General features: G+C 33.0%; 2 protein-coding genes across 5 annotated transcripts; one reads left to right on the forward strand and one right to left on the reverse strand.

Annotated features, from left to right (window-relative positions):
* The first annotated feature begins 1,590 nt into the window (after window positions 1-1,590).
* On the forward strand, window positions 1,591-5,560 carry LOC131651610 (serine/threonine-protein kinase PBL34-like). Of its 2 annotated transcripts, XM_058921271.1 has the most exons (7): window positions 1,632-1,777; window positions 2,018-2,264; window positions 3,571-3,908; window positions 4,007-4,142; window positions 4,227-4,363; window positions 4,438-4,561; window positions 4,825-5,560. In XM_058921271.1, the coding sequence occupies exons 2-7, from the start codon at window positions 2,030-2,032 to the stop codon at window positions 5,340-5,342; spliced, it is 1,488 nt and encodes a 495-aa protein (XP_058777254.1). In that variant the 5' UTR covers window positions 1,632-1,777; window positions 2,018-2,029; the 3' UTR covers window positions 5,343-5,560. The 2 variants fall into 2 exon arrangements, with proteins under 2 accessions (XP_058777253.1, XP_058777254.1); XM_058921270.1 differs by having other exon boundaries at window positions 1,591-1,777; window positions 4,007-4,363.
* A 4,742-nt stretch (window positions 5,561-10,302) lies between these two features.
* On the reverse strand, window positions 10,303-13,409 carry LOC131651611 (2-oxoadipate dioxygenase/decarboxylase, chloroplastic-like). Of its 3 annotated transcripts, none has more exons than XM_058921272.1 (7): window positions 13,118-13,409; window positions 12,469-12,618; window positions 11,966-12,184; window positions 11,434-11,555; window positions 11,186-11,349; window positions 10,853-11,007; window positions 10,303-10,582 (listed from the first exon to the last, which is right to left on the reverse strand). In XM_058921272.1, exons 1-7 carry the CDS (start codon window positions 13,346-13,348, stop codon window positions 10,472-10,474), a joined length of 1,152 nt encoding a protein of 383 aa, XP_058777255.1. In that variant the 5' UTR covers window positions 13,349-13,409; the 3' UTR covers window positions 10,303-10,471. The 3 variants fall into 3 exon arrangements, with proteins under 3 accessions (XP_058777255.1, XP_058777256.1, XP_058777257.1); XM_058921273.1 differs by having other exon boundaries at window positions 10,303-10,570; window positions 13,118-13,407; XM_058921274.1 differs by having other exon boundaries at window positions 10,468-10,606; window positions 13,118-13,408.
* Window positions 13,410-13,977: the final 568 nt, after the last annotated feature.

The raw sequence follows: 13,977 nt of genomic DNA on the forward strand, positions 1-13,977 counted from the left end.
CTCCCGCTCCGCGAGCCCGTGCTCAGAGCCACCCCTGTTCACAGCCCCTAGTCGAGGTTTAGAGGGACAACGATAACTTTGAGTTTTCAAATTAATATTTCAGTCGATTTTAAATATGTGTCACTGCTACGAAGTATCATCTATATCAATGTTGTTACGAAGTATATTCTGCGCTAATGCTGTTACGAAATATTGTCCATTTCCAGTGTGATAATTCTTTCGTATTTGTCCTTTAAAAAAGTCTTTGGATTTTTTTTTACAAGAACAAAGTTAATTTGTTTCATTAATCAATAAAAGTTCAATACAAGGAGAACAATAATAATATTGCTACACCTAGATCAAGAATTGACCTCCTTCACTAATAAGTGAGCAACTATATTCGCTTGATGTTTAATAAACTTCACCTCAAAGTTGAGAAAATACTGAAGCAAATGTTTAATAGAAGAAAAAATACGACTAAATTCGCAACAACCCACGCAAGTGGAATGAATAGCTTTTACCACCACTTGAGAGTCACTTTCAAAAGATCACAAAGTTCAAGTCCACATCAATGGCTCTTTGAATAGCCTCTTTCAAAGCAACAACTTCCGCTTCAATGATGGACAAAAACCGACATCCCAAATAACACTTGCAATAATAAATCTATCCATGCTATCTCTCACACACCAACCTCTGTTTGTTGTCTTAAGGTGATGGTTGAAGTCCGCATCTACATTACATTTCACCCACCCTTCACTTGATGGATTCCATGCTATAGTAATATGAGCCTCATTATTTATCCAATTAACCTTACAAGTTGAGAACAAATCCTACCAATTAAAATAAACTTGTAGACCAACTTTCGACACCTCCTCCCAATTATTGTTCCAGACAACATTATTTCTATTCCTCCAAAGAGACTCCATTAACACTGCAACCTGCCCTGGTTCCCGTTTATCATCTCTATTCTCTACTACAAATATCAAGAATAAATTTTGTTCGGAACAAAACAATTATAGTAATAAAAAATAAACTAATAATATTTATTATATAATTTAATATATCTAATGTAGAAAATGTATATTTTATGAACTTAAAAAACATATACTATTTCAGTCACTATTACAAGTTAAATTGTTTTATGAACTTATTATTTTGTAAATTACAAAATTAAAATTAACGAACTCTTAAATATAAGTAACCACTAACCAGTAAACACAAATAATACAAATAGGTTCCACAATCAACATTTAATATGAGTAATTTATGTCAATTTCAAAAAGAATTTATGCATCAATCATAAACGGTCAATTTTTATTTAATACCACTGTAAAATTAGATGATACATATCTTTTTAAATTCAAATTTTGCAGGCATTTATTTGTCTTTTCAGCCGGCTACATTATCTTATTTTTGTATTAACCTTATATTTTTTTCATAAATATTTTTTTAACTTTTATAAACTTATGATTAACATTATAAATTTTAACAAAATAAAAATTCTTACAACAATAATAAAATAATTACTCATGATTTCTTAATCTCTGTTTTTTTGACCCAACCAATGTTTTTTGACTCAACCAATGTTTTTTGTTTGTAATAAAAAAAAAACAAATGTTTTGTTTTGCAGTAGTAGTACAGTGTCTGTGTTGCTAACGAGAGGACCCCATCTCCGATTTTTCATTTCTCTCGAACGAAGATTTCTGAGCTCACTTCACTTTCTCTTGTTTCTCTATTCTTTCTCTGCTTCCACTCTCCACATCCCAAACCCATTTTCATCGAAATCATCTCTTCCAAGGTTTTCGATTTTTCCTTCGTTCTCTTTTCACTATTTCAATTTACTTTACGGTTTCAATTACTGGTTTTCTTAGTTACAAGGTTTTGATGTCTTTTGGGGTGGGAATTTGTTGGAATTTTTTCATCCGGGGTTGTGATTTTGGTGTAGTTGGAGTATAGGGTATTGATGTGTGTGCGTGTGTGTGTGATAGTGTTTTGAATTATGAGTGGTTTTGATTGTGTTTAGGTTTTGGTTTTCTAGGTTTTGTTAGAGATGGGGTTGTTGGGTTCTGAGAATGGTAAAGTTGTGGAGGATTGGGATGTGTGTAAATCAAAGGAGAGTAAGAAGAAGAACAAGAAGAATAAAGAGAATGAGAGTATGGTTAAAGAGAAAAAAACTGGGTGTTGGGTTAGGTTGAGATTTTTTGGTAGCTGCATTTCTTCGAGATCCAAAGTTGATACCTCAGTCAGTGGCAGTGGTACCGGCACCGTCACCAGTACTCATTATGGTAATAATTGTTTTCTTTTAGCTCTGTTATTGTTGATTCATTGTTCTTCATGATGATGTTCTTTGATGTTTTATCTTTGTAAAATGTGTTAGTGATATTTTCATTATGATGTTATTTATGATGTTCTTCGAGGTTTTATCTTTGCGACAATGTTATTTTCATTATGATGTTCTTCGAGGTATCATCTTTGCGGCAATATTATTTTCATTATGATGTTCTAGGTTTTATCTTTGCGACAACGTTGTTTTCATTATGATGTTCGTCGAGGTATCATCTTTGCAGCAATGTTATTTTCATTATGATGTTCTAGGTTTTATCTTTGCGACAACGTTGTTTTCATTATGATGTTATTTATGATGTGCTTGGAGGTTTTATCTTTGCGACAATGTTATTTTCATTATGACGTTCTTCGAGGTTTTATCTTTGCGACAATGTTATTTTCATTATGACGTTCTTCGAAGTTTTATTGCGACTATGTTATTTTCATTATGACGTTCTTCAGGTTTTATCTTTGCGACAATGTTATTTTCATTATGATGTTATTTATGATGATCTTCAAGGTTTTATCTTTGCGACAACGTTGTTTTCATTATGATGGTTTTATCTTTGCGATGTTATTTTCATTATGATGTTATTTATGATGTTCTTCGAGGTTTTATCTTTGTGACGTTTTTTCATTATGATGTTATTTATGATGTTCTTCAGGGTTTTATCTTTGCGACATTGTTTTCATTATGATGTTATTTATGATGTTCTTCGCGGTTTTTTCTTTGTGACGTTATTTTCATTATGATGTTATTTATGATGTTCTTCGAGGTTTTATCTTTGCGACGATGTTATTTTCATTATGATGTTATTTATGATGTTCTTCAATCTTTTCGACGTTATTTTCATTATGATGTTATTTATTATGTTCTCCGAGGTTTTATCTTTGCGACAATGTTATTTTCATTTTGATGTTCATTATGATGATGTTCTTCGAGGTTTTATCTTTGCGACAATGTTATTTTCAATATGATGTTCATTATGATGATGTTCTTCGAGGTTTTATCTTTGCGACAATGTTATTTTCATTATGAGGTTCATTATGATGATGTTCTTTGAGGTTTTATCTTTGCGACAATGTTATTTTCATTATGAGGTTCATTATGATGATGTTCTTCGAGGTTTTATCTTTGCGACAATGTTATTTTCATTATGAGGTTCATTATGATGATGTTCTTTGAGGTTTTATCTTTGCGTCAATGTTATTTTCATTACATGTCCTAATACTTTTTCCCGTCGCCTTTTCTTGGTTTCTCATTAGCTGAAAGTAAATCGACTAATGATACAAGTCGATGCCAACCTGCGGCTCCAGTAATCTCTTCCACAACAACTAGTAATGCAGAAAGCAATTCGTCCACTTCTAAACTTGAAGAGGAGCTTAAAATTGCTTCCAGGCTACGGAAATTCTCTTTCAATGAACTTAAGTCAGCAACAAGAAATTTCCGGCCCGAGAGTTTTCTTGGCGAAGGTGGGTTCGGTTGTGTTTTCAAGGGTTGGATTGAAGAAAACGGAACTGCTGCAGTGAAGCCTGGTACAGGGCTTACCGTCGCTGTGAAAACCCTTAACCATGACGGGCTTCAGGGTCATAAAGAATGGCTGGTTTGTATATTTTTAACATTCCTTTTTTGTATCTTGTATAATCGCCGTCGCCAAACTCTATCATTCTAATCACGATTCTTGTTTGGATCATATGACAGGCTGAGGTAAATTTTCTTGGTGATTTAGTTCATCAGAACCTTGTTAAACTCGTTGGTTACTGTATTGAAGATAATCAAAGGTTGTTAGTGTATGAATTCATGCCTCGAGGAAGCCTGGAAAATCACTTATTTAGGAGTAAGTTACTATTTCATGTTTGGAAATTCAGATTATATAATTGTCAATTTTCTCATGTAAAAATTAATATTATATCGTACGTAGGATCTCTGCCTCTTCCATGGTCGATTAGGATGAAAATTGCGCTAGGAGCTGCACAGGGTCTTGCTTTTCTTCACGAAGAAGCTGAACGACCAGTGATATATAGGGATTTTAAAACTTCGAATATACTATTAGACGCGGTAAGTATAAAAAATTACGATAAGATTACATTTTTCTTTTATCTTGTTGTCATTCTAATATTGTTTCGAATCAGGACTACAATGCTAAGCTCTCGGACTTTGGTCTTGCCAAAGATGGTCCTGAAGGCGATAAAACCCATGTGTCTACTCGAGTTATGGGAACCTATGGTTACGCAGCACCAGAATATGTCATGACAGGTAAGATTAGCCTTATATGAAAAATTCAAAGCTTACACTTTTTAGCTTTTACTTGTAATTCCTTGCAAGGCCGTCTTAACATTGGTACATATTATGATCTTGATCTCTGTCGGGCGTGATCTTAATTTTTTCTTTGTAAGCCGTATTATTGATTATTGCCTTGTTTGGATAAACAGCTTATTTAAGTGCTTATAGCAAGCGTTTATCATTTAAGTGCTTATGTATATGCTATATTTATAACAAAAGATTGTGTCAACTGGCAGGTCATCTTACATCAAAAAGTGACGTGTACAGTTTCGGAGTCGTACTACTTGAGATGTTAACCGGCAGAAGATCTATGGACAAACACCGACCCAACGGTGAACACAACCTTGTCGAATGGGCTCGACCGCATCTAGGAGAACGAAGAAGGTTCTACCGCTTAATAGACCCTCGTCTCGAAGGTCACTTTTCTGTAAAAGGAGCTCAGAAAGCTGCGCAACTAGCCGCCCACTGCCTAAGCAGAGATCCAAAAGCGAGACCCCTAATGAGCGAAGTCGTGGAAGCTTTAAAGCCTCTTCCAAACCTTAAAGACATGGCAAGCTCATCATACTATTTCCAAACAATGCAAGCCGATCGGTTTGGAGCAAGTCCAAACACTAGAAGCGCACATGTACAAGGAGCATCGCTCGCTCGGAATGGACAACAGCGAAGGAGCCTTTCGATACCGAATGGTACTCATGTATCTCCTTATCATCACAAGTTTCCCCAACAATCACCTAAACCTAATGTCAAAGCATAGAGCTAGTGAAAATTTTCCATCTCTTAATGTTTCTTCTGGCTGTTTGGAAATATTGAAATATTGTTTTGCCCTTGGAAATGTCATTTCTTGATTCCTTTAGGCTTTGCTTGTGTATGATGCTAAACATTTGGCTCTTGAAATTAATCACAGGCTTTTGTTTATAGAAAAATGAGAAAGGAACTTTATTATTGTATTAATTTATGTTAGTTGCATGTCCCTATGAGATCTAGGAAATGATTGGATGCTTTATTTAACTACAAGGTTTTCTTAATCACATTTAAACTATAAGGTGCTCTTTATGCTTTATAGCACCTAATTGTTAAAATTCAAACTCAATTTATTCATTGTTTTGTACCTTTTAACAAAAAAAGAAAAAACTTAGACTGAAATTGAAATATAAGATTATGGTGCGCTTGAGATTCAAGTGTAAGATATTGTTTTTTAATTATTTGTTTTGACAAATAATGTTTTTCTCATATATATATATATATATATATATATATATATATATATATATATATATATATATATATAATACTGCAATAACTATGTTATTGGGGAAACAATTGCCCGCAATGTAATCATTGAAAGTTATTATTTTCTCCGTCTCATAAAAAAATATTTTATTTGTATTTATTTTCTGTCTCAAAATAATTGTCTATTTACAATATCAATGTAGCAATTATTATACATTCCAATCACATTTATAAGCAATAAAAATTATTTTCACGATTACTAAAAAATTCAATCAAGTGTAGTTAACTTTTTAGACTTTCTACAAAAGCATTAATTAAATTTACTATAATATCCTCTTTATTAAATTTAATAAAATGTTGGAAAATGAAATAGAAGGAGTACAATATTAAATGATTTGTAGTGATCAAGAATTAAAACATTTTTGTTGCTTATAAATGTGACCGGAAGGTGTACTATTTTTTCACTATTATACTTCTATTTATTAGTTTTTACTTTATTCAATTAGTCTATTAACTACAATTAATAAGGGTATTCTAGTAATTGATATTAGTTTTATCATCAAAACCAACACATATAATATTTTTTTTAAGAATCGCGTATTGCTTAAATAAGACTCTTTTTATAAGACGGAAGGAGTAACATGCAATAGTTAACTTGCAATGGTTGCTGGTGAAGTGAAGACTTGTGTCTTCTATTTTATGCTCCTCTTAAAACTTGCAAGGGTTGCCGGTGAAGTGAAGACTTTGGATCTTCTATTCTATGCTCCTCTTAAAGGTTTTAGATTGAAAATCCACTGTGATAATAATTTTTTTTTGTCTATTTCATTTGACTTTGCTCGATAGATCTTTTGAATTAGTGGTCTCAAAATTGGATATCATAGTCTTTTTTAGAAATAAATTTTTTTAAAAAAAAATTCCTGCAAATAAAATACAAGTCTACCTGAATTCACAAAGAGAAGAGAAGAAAAAAGGTTACAAAGCAATTTTTCCATTCAGGCAACAATAAGTGTCGTAATCTTTGACAAAATCTTTTATGTTGAGAATGCAAATGAGGTATGAGATATTTTGATCAAATATTATGAAGGAGGAGACAAAGTGAAAAAATGTAAAATTGCAATCTTTGAGAAAACAATATGAATAAGTGAAAACGGAAAACAACTAAACAGTTCCAAGCTTATGCATCAAAGATTCAAGGGCTGATATACACTATGAAGAGTTATGGTGAAGTGACGATTGAGAATATGATGATTGAAAAGGTAATGAGGACACTTACTCCTCATTTTGATCATGTGATAGTTGTTATTCAAGAATCTGCACCCTTAACAACTATGAAGATGAAGGATCTTATAGGACCATTAGAAGTACATGAGCTGAGAATTCTTGACAGAAATGAGTACAAGAGTCAATTCAAACATTACAAGCTCAAACATTCAAGAAAATAGTGGTTTTGAAAAGCATAGAGGCGAGAAGATCCATGAGAAGTTCAAAAAATATGCATGATCAAGCTCATAGAAGATTAAGCTTGATGGTAATCTCGAATCCTTCAAGAAAGGAGGATGAACATCAAATTTAAACCAACAAAAAACTCAAAGCAAGGACAAGAAACACATTTAGTGTTATAATTTTGAGAAATGGAGTCATTATGCTTCAGATTACTAGTACAACAAATGAAAGAAGAAGACTCAAGACAATGGTGATGATGAAGACAAAATAGTACAATACGACAAAGATGATGACACTATTTTTCATGGCTACACTGTCTGAAAATCAACATCAAATTGGATCACGATCTCTAGATACATATTGTTCAAAACATAAGACAGATCACACAAACTAGTTGGTCAAATATAGCACAAAAAATAATAAGAGTCTAAAAAATAGTAGAACGTACTCCCTCCGTCCCACAATGAGTGGCTCATTTGAAATAAAATGATGTCCCAAAATGAATGATCCATTTCAATTTTCAATACACTTTTTCCAATTTTATCCTCTAATTAATAAAAGTTTCATCATTCCCAATACATAATAAGGGTAGTATAGTAAAAATATTATTCTCTCTCTTACTTTTAACTACTTTTCTTAATCTGTGTGAAATGGTGGACTGGGTCACTCATTATGGGGCGGAGGGAGTACAAGGTAAAGGTACTGCCAACACGCTAATCAAATGGAATGATGGACGATCTGCAATCAATAAAAATGTGTTGTTTGTACCAGGATTGAAGTGTATTTTATTAAGTGTTGACAAATTAGAAAGAAAGGGTTCTCACTAATCATGAAGATTAATGTTTTTGAACTATATGATCCTTCCAATTTGCCTGTCTTGTATCACCATTTGCAAAGAATTAGACCTTTAAGCCAATTATCAATACCACATAAATAAAGTGCTTGCAAGTAGTAGTGAAGAATAAGAAGGGATGACCATGGCATATAAGATTTGGTCACCTTAACTTTAGATTACTAAATCAATTAGTTAGTCAAGGTATGGTGCTAGGTTTGCTGAGTTTTACAATGCTTGATAAAGTGTGTGATGGTTGCTTGATTTGTAAGAAACCTAAAAACTCATTTAAAGCTAACTTACCAACGAGGTAATCAAATGTGCTAGAAGTTATTCACTCAAATGTGACAGGACCTTGAGGAGAAATAACTAGGTGACAATAAATACTTCCTCTTATTTGTTGATGAGCCCGGATCTATTTGATTTAGTCTAAAGATGAAATGCTTGACTTTAAGAAGTTCAAGGTTTTGGGTGAAAAATTAAAGTAATAGAAGAATTAGAGTTCTGACTAATGGTGGTGTTAGGTACACATCAATGTCCTTTGAGTCATTTTGTGGTGATTAAGGAATACAACATGAAGTCACAACTTCCTATACACCACATTATAATGGATTAGCTAAAAGGAAAAATAAACTACTCCCCCCGTCCCAAAATATAATAGAAAAAATAAAAATTAATTTTTTTTCTCTTATATTTTAGGACAAGAAGAATATATTTTTTCTCATATATTTTGGGACATAGGGAATATCTTGAATATGGCCAGATGCATGTAAAAAAAAGAGGCATCACCTAAATCATTTTGGATGACAAAAGTGAACCAATAATTTTAGTTGGATGACTTAAGTGCACCAATAATTCTAGTTGGATATCATGCAATCGATGCCTACAAAATGTATGACCTTACCAATCAAAAGATGTCCATCAACAGCGATGGGGTGACAAATTATGAAAGCTCATGGGATTGATAATCATGGAGCATTTAGAACAAGCCTTATGTAAGTAAGCTTATTACTCAATGATAGTGATGATAATCATGAGTCATCAAAAGAAGAATTGAAAGCACCAACTATCGAGATTGCTGAAAGACCACAAAGAATTAGAAATATTTCAACTGGTCAATGAGAATAAGGTGACAGAAGAAAGTGACTTGGTGCATAGCACACTGATAGAAAATGCTGAGAATATCTACCTTCATGAAGCCTGATGAATAGAGCATGGAAAAAGACTTTGAAAGAGGAGTTAGCTACAACTGAAAGAAATGATATGTGATAGCTAATCATGAAGCTTTGATGAATAGAGCATAAAAAAGCTATGAAATAAGAGTTAGCTACAATTTTTTTTATAAGCAATTTGCACCTTGCAAAATTCAAACCTAAAACCTTGAGAGGAGCACCTATGAAATAAGAGTTAGTTACAATTGAAAGATATATGACAGTTAATCAAATTGCCATATGATAAGAAGGTTATTGAAGTAACTTGTTTAAGCTGAAACACAAACCAGATGGATCAATTGCAAAACACAAGGCTATATTAGTTGCTAAAGGCCATATTAGTTGCTAGAGGTTTCCTTCAAAAACCTGGACTGAACTATTAAGAGGTTTATGCTCAGTAGGTTTATACTCCAGTAACTAGAACTGAAATAGTTAAACTCGTAATAGCTATTGTAAATGCAAGAGGCTGGTCTATGTTCCACATAGATGTCAAGTCAGCATTTTTGAAGACGGAGTCGTGCAAATATTGATTTGAATTTTCAATGACCAAGTCGTTCTGAAGCCTCTAGAACTATTTCTTTCTCAATTTAATATTCATTAAGATACAAATTCATTAAGGTTGTTTGGACTATGGACTGAGACAATACAATTATAGAGGGAGTGCATAATTCCAACCAGCAAGTAAAGTATGAATTTATTTTGGTTACAGGCAAAACTTTTTCAAACTTGGCTTACTGATAAGTGTTTCATGGTTTGAAGACACACATGACTGGGATCAAACTCGAGACATCATCATTAGAGACTCAACTGCCTACTAAATGTTTCAGATCAAGTTTCAATCCTCCAATCAGAGGTACATTTTTCCAATTACCATCCTCCTTTCTTGTTTATGGCCTTGTTGAGTGAATCTAATACCATATATTATCTTCCTCTAGTATCTCGTATTTTGTAACTTTATACAAGATAGAACACTGATTAGATTATAAGCAAAACAGAAATTCATGAAAAGCAAACCTGGTCTTTATCAAACCCATTCGAATCATGCAGTATACAGATTATTGGAAGTGCATGAAATCCAAACATCAAGAATACAATTGGGTTTAAAATATTCTCTCTTTCTTTCCCAAAGGGAAAAGTATATATACATGATCATGATACATATTACTCCTAAGAGCCTACTCGGCTCAGTTGCTCTTTGGATGTGCTTTCAAAGATCTTATCAGCACTTGCTACCTCAAAACCATCCCTCCTATGAAACTCTTTAATCTGTTCCATTCGCTAAAACAAAAAGAATTAGCAACCCTGCAGAAAATGACAGAGTGCATGCATGAATTGTCGGTGAGTTTGGAAAAATCATAGTGGCACCGTGATTCTGTGAAACTCAAAGTGTAACTTTTACGAAAATCACGCGGCTCATCGTGATTCTACTAATCTCAACGTCAATCCAAACATGCACTCAATACGCATATAAGCATATCATTCAAACACATAAGGTAGTTCACAATACAAAGTTAAAACACAATAATCAGGAGAAAGAATGCTGCTTACCTCTGTGTGAGATAAGTTTTCATACTGTGGCAACACCAGACGTTCGGCAAATTCAATGTATGAGCATGGAACTGATTCAATTATACCATCGGAAAATTGGAAAGAAACTGAATCTGCTACTGTTGAACTTTGCTGGAGAAGACCATCAGGGCTCACTGAAAGTCGAGGAATTATTCAAGTCATTCACGTGATACGCGATAGCAATGTGGATAACAACTAGCTGTGATCGTTTTCAATTTCAAGATTGTTATATCCATCGTCTAAGTTATTATTGCAGTATTTAGTACTTCCTTATAGAATACTTTTTCCAATTCTAAAAACTAAAATAAGTACCTTTCAGTACTCCTCCTTCAGAATTCAATCTGAATCCACTCTCCTCAAGAAACTGATTCAGTTTCTTTATATCCCTCAAATGAGTTTTCAGCCAATGAGTGGAAATGGTAACATGGTTTAATGCATGCCCGTTGACTAGTGTCCACGCAGCATATTCACTTTCGCTGTATATAAGCATCAACAAACCATAAGAAAAACAATACTTGAAGTACCTCAAATAGTATTTCTATGTTGAGATATACTAATACCTTGCTAATTGTTGAAACTCAGAATATAAGGGTTTTCCCCATGTTAAATGTCCCAAGGAACTTGCAAGTGCTCCATACTTGTTCCCTTTTCCAGAAGACTCCGTGTATTTCTTAATGATTTCCTGTACAACCAATATTTTGAGTGTTGAAGCAACATTGCAATATACAAAAAGCTATAATCTTGACATTTAAGTTCAAACAGTGGTTAAAAAGATAACGAGAATCAACAAATGCCACCACAAAATCCCATACACTAAAGTGAATCTCAGAAAAATAGAGAAAATGCTCTAGAATATCATGTTATAAAGTACATCTAGAACTGAAAACACAAATAGCTGTTCAACTTGCCACATAAAAAGAAGCTTATCAACTCAAACCATGAAAGTTGTTCTACAATCATTTTATTACTCTGCTTATGTTTGAACCTAGCTACAAATAAGATGGAAGAAACCATCCCTTAATCAAAATCGTTGTAATTCTTGGAGAATAGATTCTGATAGACACTAATTGAAATTTGTTGTTGCCAACATACCTGGGTTTTGGGACTCATCTGATCTACCAATAGCTCTGATATAAAAATTCTTGGCAGCAAGGGCCCATTCATGCCACTGCCAGTACCCGAAGTTGAATCAGCAGGAGGTGAAAACCACAATGCCCTCAATTTCTTTGCTGGAAATTTCAACTCCCCTCGTTGTGTATAGCCATAATCCAAGAAAAAACCAGCCAAGGAGTCAATTCCATAACCATTCACCTATAATCATGTTCACAACACCATCATTGTCAAAAAGGGTGCTATAGCGCTATAACCTAACACAACTGAAATAAATCTCTATTATTCTGCAGTATCTATTTAGTACAAAATGCTGTCCAATTGCAGCACTATAGCTCTATTGCATAGCAGAATTTGAACAAACTTTTATTTTCTGAAATTCACAATATTGCACAAGGCATAATAAATCATCTAATCTAACAAAGTGTAATCGAGAAACCGAGAAAATTGAATCTTGGAAAAAAGTAGTAAAGCAAAACAAATACCCCAAATGTCCTGAATGCAAGATGATCATAGCATAATTTATTGTTGTCAACCGACTGAACAAGGTCCAATACAGCCTTAGCAGTAGGATTCCTTTTCAAGTACACATCCTGCATATTCTCCAACACATCTCTGAGAAATCCTTCACCCCCCTGCAAACACAGAAATCACATTAGTACTTTGAGAAACTAAAATCCAAACTTTGCTTAAAAAACAAACAAACAAAATGCTGCCCCAATTGTTGAGATCGCAAATCTTTCCATCACTATTGACATCTAGTATCAAGGCCGTCTTTGAGGGTGTACAAGACAGGCTACCACACATGACTCAGACTCAGATTTTGTAGCTAAATAGGATCTCAAAATATATGGTCACGGTTAAATCGTAGTTGAATAAGGCCTCTATTTGTCTATTTGTTTTGTCATGGTTATAAACCGCGACATATGGCCTCCAAAAACTTGAGACTCTGTCTATGATATGGATTAACCAAGAATCAGAGTCCTAATTTTTTTCAAAATCATACATGCAAACAATTTCATACCAAACATGAAAAAATTTCAGGGTTCAGAATCAAAGCACCAAACAACAATTCTCAATATTAACAGAAAAAACAAACAAAATTACAAAAATAAAATAAAATCATGCATGAACCTGAATTGATGATGATCTCTGGGAGTGAGATTCATTTTGTGACGAGTAGCTACAAGACAGAGACAGGTTTCTTGCAGAAGTGGCTAATCCTAGAGATATATGGTTGGTAGTAGAGAATGGTAGATTACAGAAATTGGGTTTGGAAAATGCAGAAAATTTGTGGAAAGAGATTGAAGATGATATGGCAGTTGTTGAAAACATGATTTTGTTGAAGAAACTAAAGCGGTGCATGCAATAATTATTTTAGAATATCGTTAAACAGAATAAAGAAAGATAGATAGATGATAAAATAAAGTTACCTTTTGCATGCATTATTCTTGTAAAGACATTAATACATATTGATGTTGTGTCACCACGTAAGATTCTATCCGAAAATCTGTTTTTAGTAAAATTTACTATTATCTTTAATCTCAATATTAAATGACATTGAATAATTTAAGATGAACACGTAAGCTAGTTTGAGAAAAACATTCCTATTATATTCTTTTTTCTTGTCTGCATAATTTAAGATGAACACGTAAGCTAGTTTGAGGAAAACATCTATCTTCTTTTTGTTTTGTCAAGTATTTTTTCTCTTTCTTTTCTTTAATTTTGTTTATTTAACATCCTCATCATTATCTTATATTTTCAAAGCATACAATGCGCTAGAAAATTAAATTCATTGTTTCAGTTTCAACTTAAAGGATATTTCTATTGCTATTATGCAATTATGCACAAATTCAATCTTATAACATGCTTTCTCTTTTACAAAATATAAATTACTTTGAAAAAAAAATTGTTTTAATTTATAATTCACTTTACAATTCAAATTATTAAAATATTAATAACATTTTTATTAATATACCATCTACTAACTCCTA

Source organism: Vicia villosa, linkage group LG2 (genome assembly GCF_029867415.1).
Source record: "Vicia villosa cultivar HV-30 ecotype Madison, WI linkage group LG2, Vvil1.0, whole genome shotgun sequence".
Taxonomy (NCBI): Eukaryota; Viridiplantae; Streptophyta; class Magnoliopsida; order Fabales; family Fabaceae; genus Vicia; species Vicia villosa.

Excerpts from the sequence above, each read along its gene's own strand:
- LOC131651610 (XM_058921270.1), top strand. The coding sequence starts at position 2,030 with ATGGGGTTGTTGGGTTCTGAGAATGGTAAAGTTGTGGAGGATTGGGAT. Across the intron at positions 3,909-4,006 it reads AGGGTCATAAAGAATGGCTG|GCTGAGGTAAATTTTCTTGG; the intron begins GTTTGTATATTT and ends ATCATATGACAG. Across the intron at positions 4,364-4,437 it reads CGAATATACTATTAGACGCG|GACTACAATGCTAAGCTCTC; the intron begins GTAAGTATAAAA and ends GTTTCGAATCAG.
- LOC131651611 (XM_058921272.1), bottom strand. The coding sequence starts at position 13,348 with ATGCACCGCTTTAGTTTCTTCAACAAAATCATGTTTTCAACAACTGCC. Across the intron at positions 11,350-11,433 it reads GAGTTTCAACAATTAGCAAG|CGAAAGTGAATATGCTGCGT; the intron begins GTATTAGTATAT and ends GCTTATATACAG. Across the intron at positions 11,008-11,185 it reads TGAAGGAGGAGTACTGAAAG|TGAGCCCTGATGGTCTTCTC; the intron begins GTACTTATTTTA and ends CTCGACTTTCAG.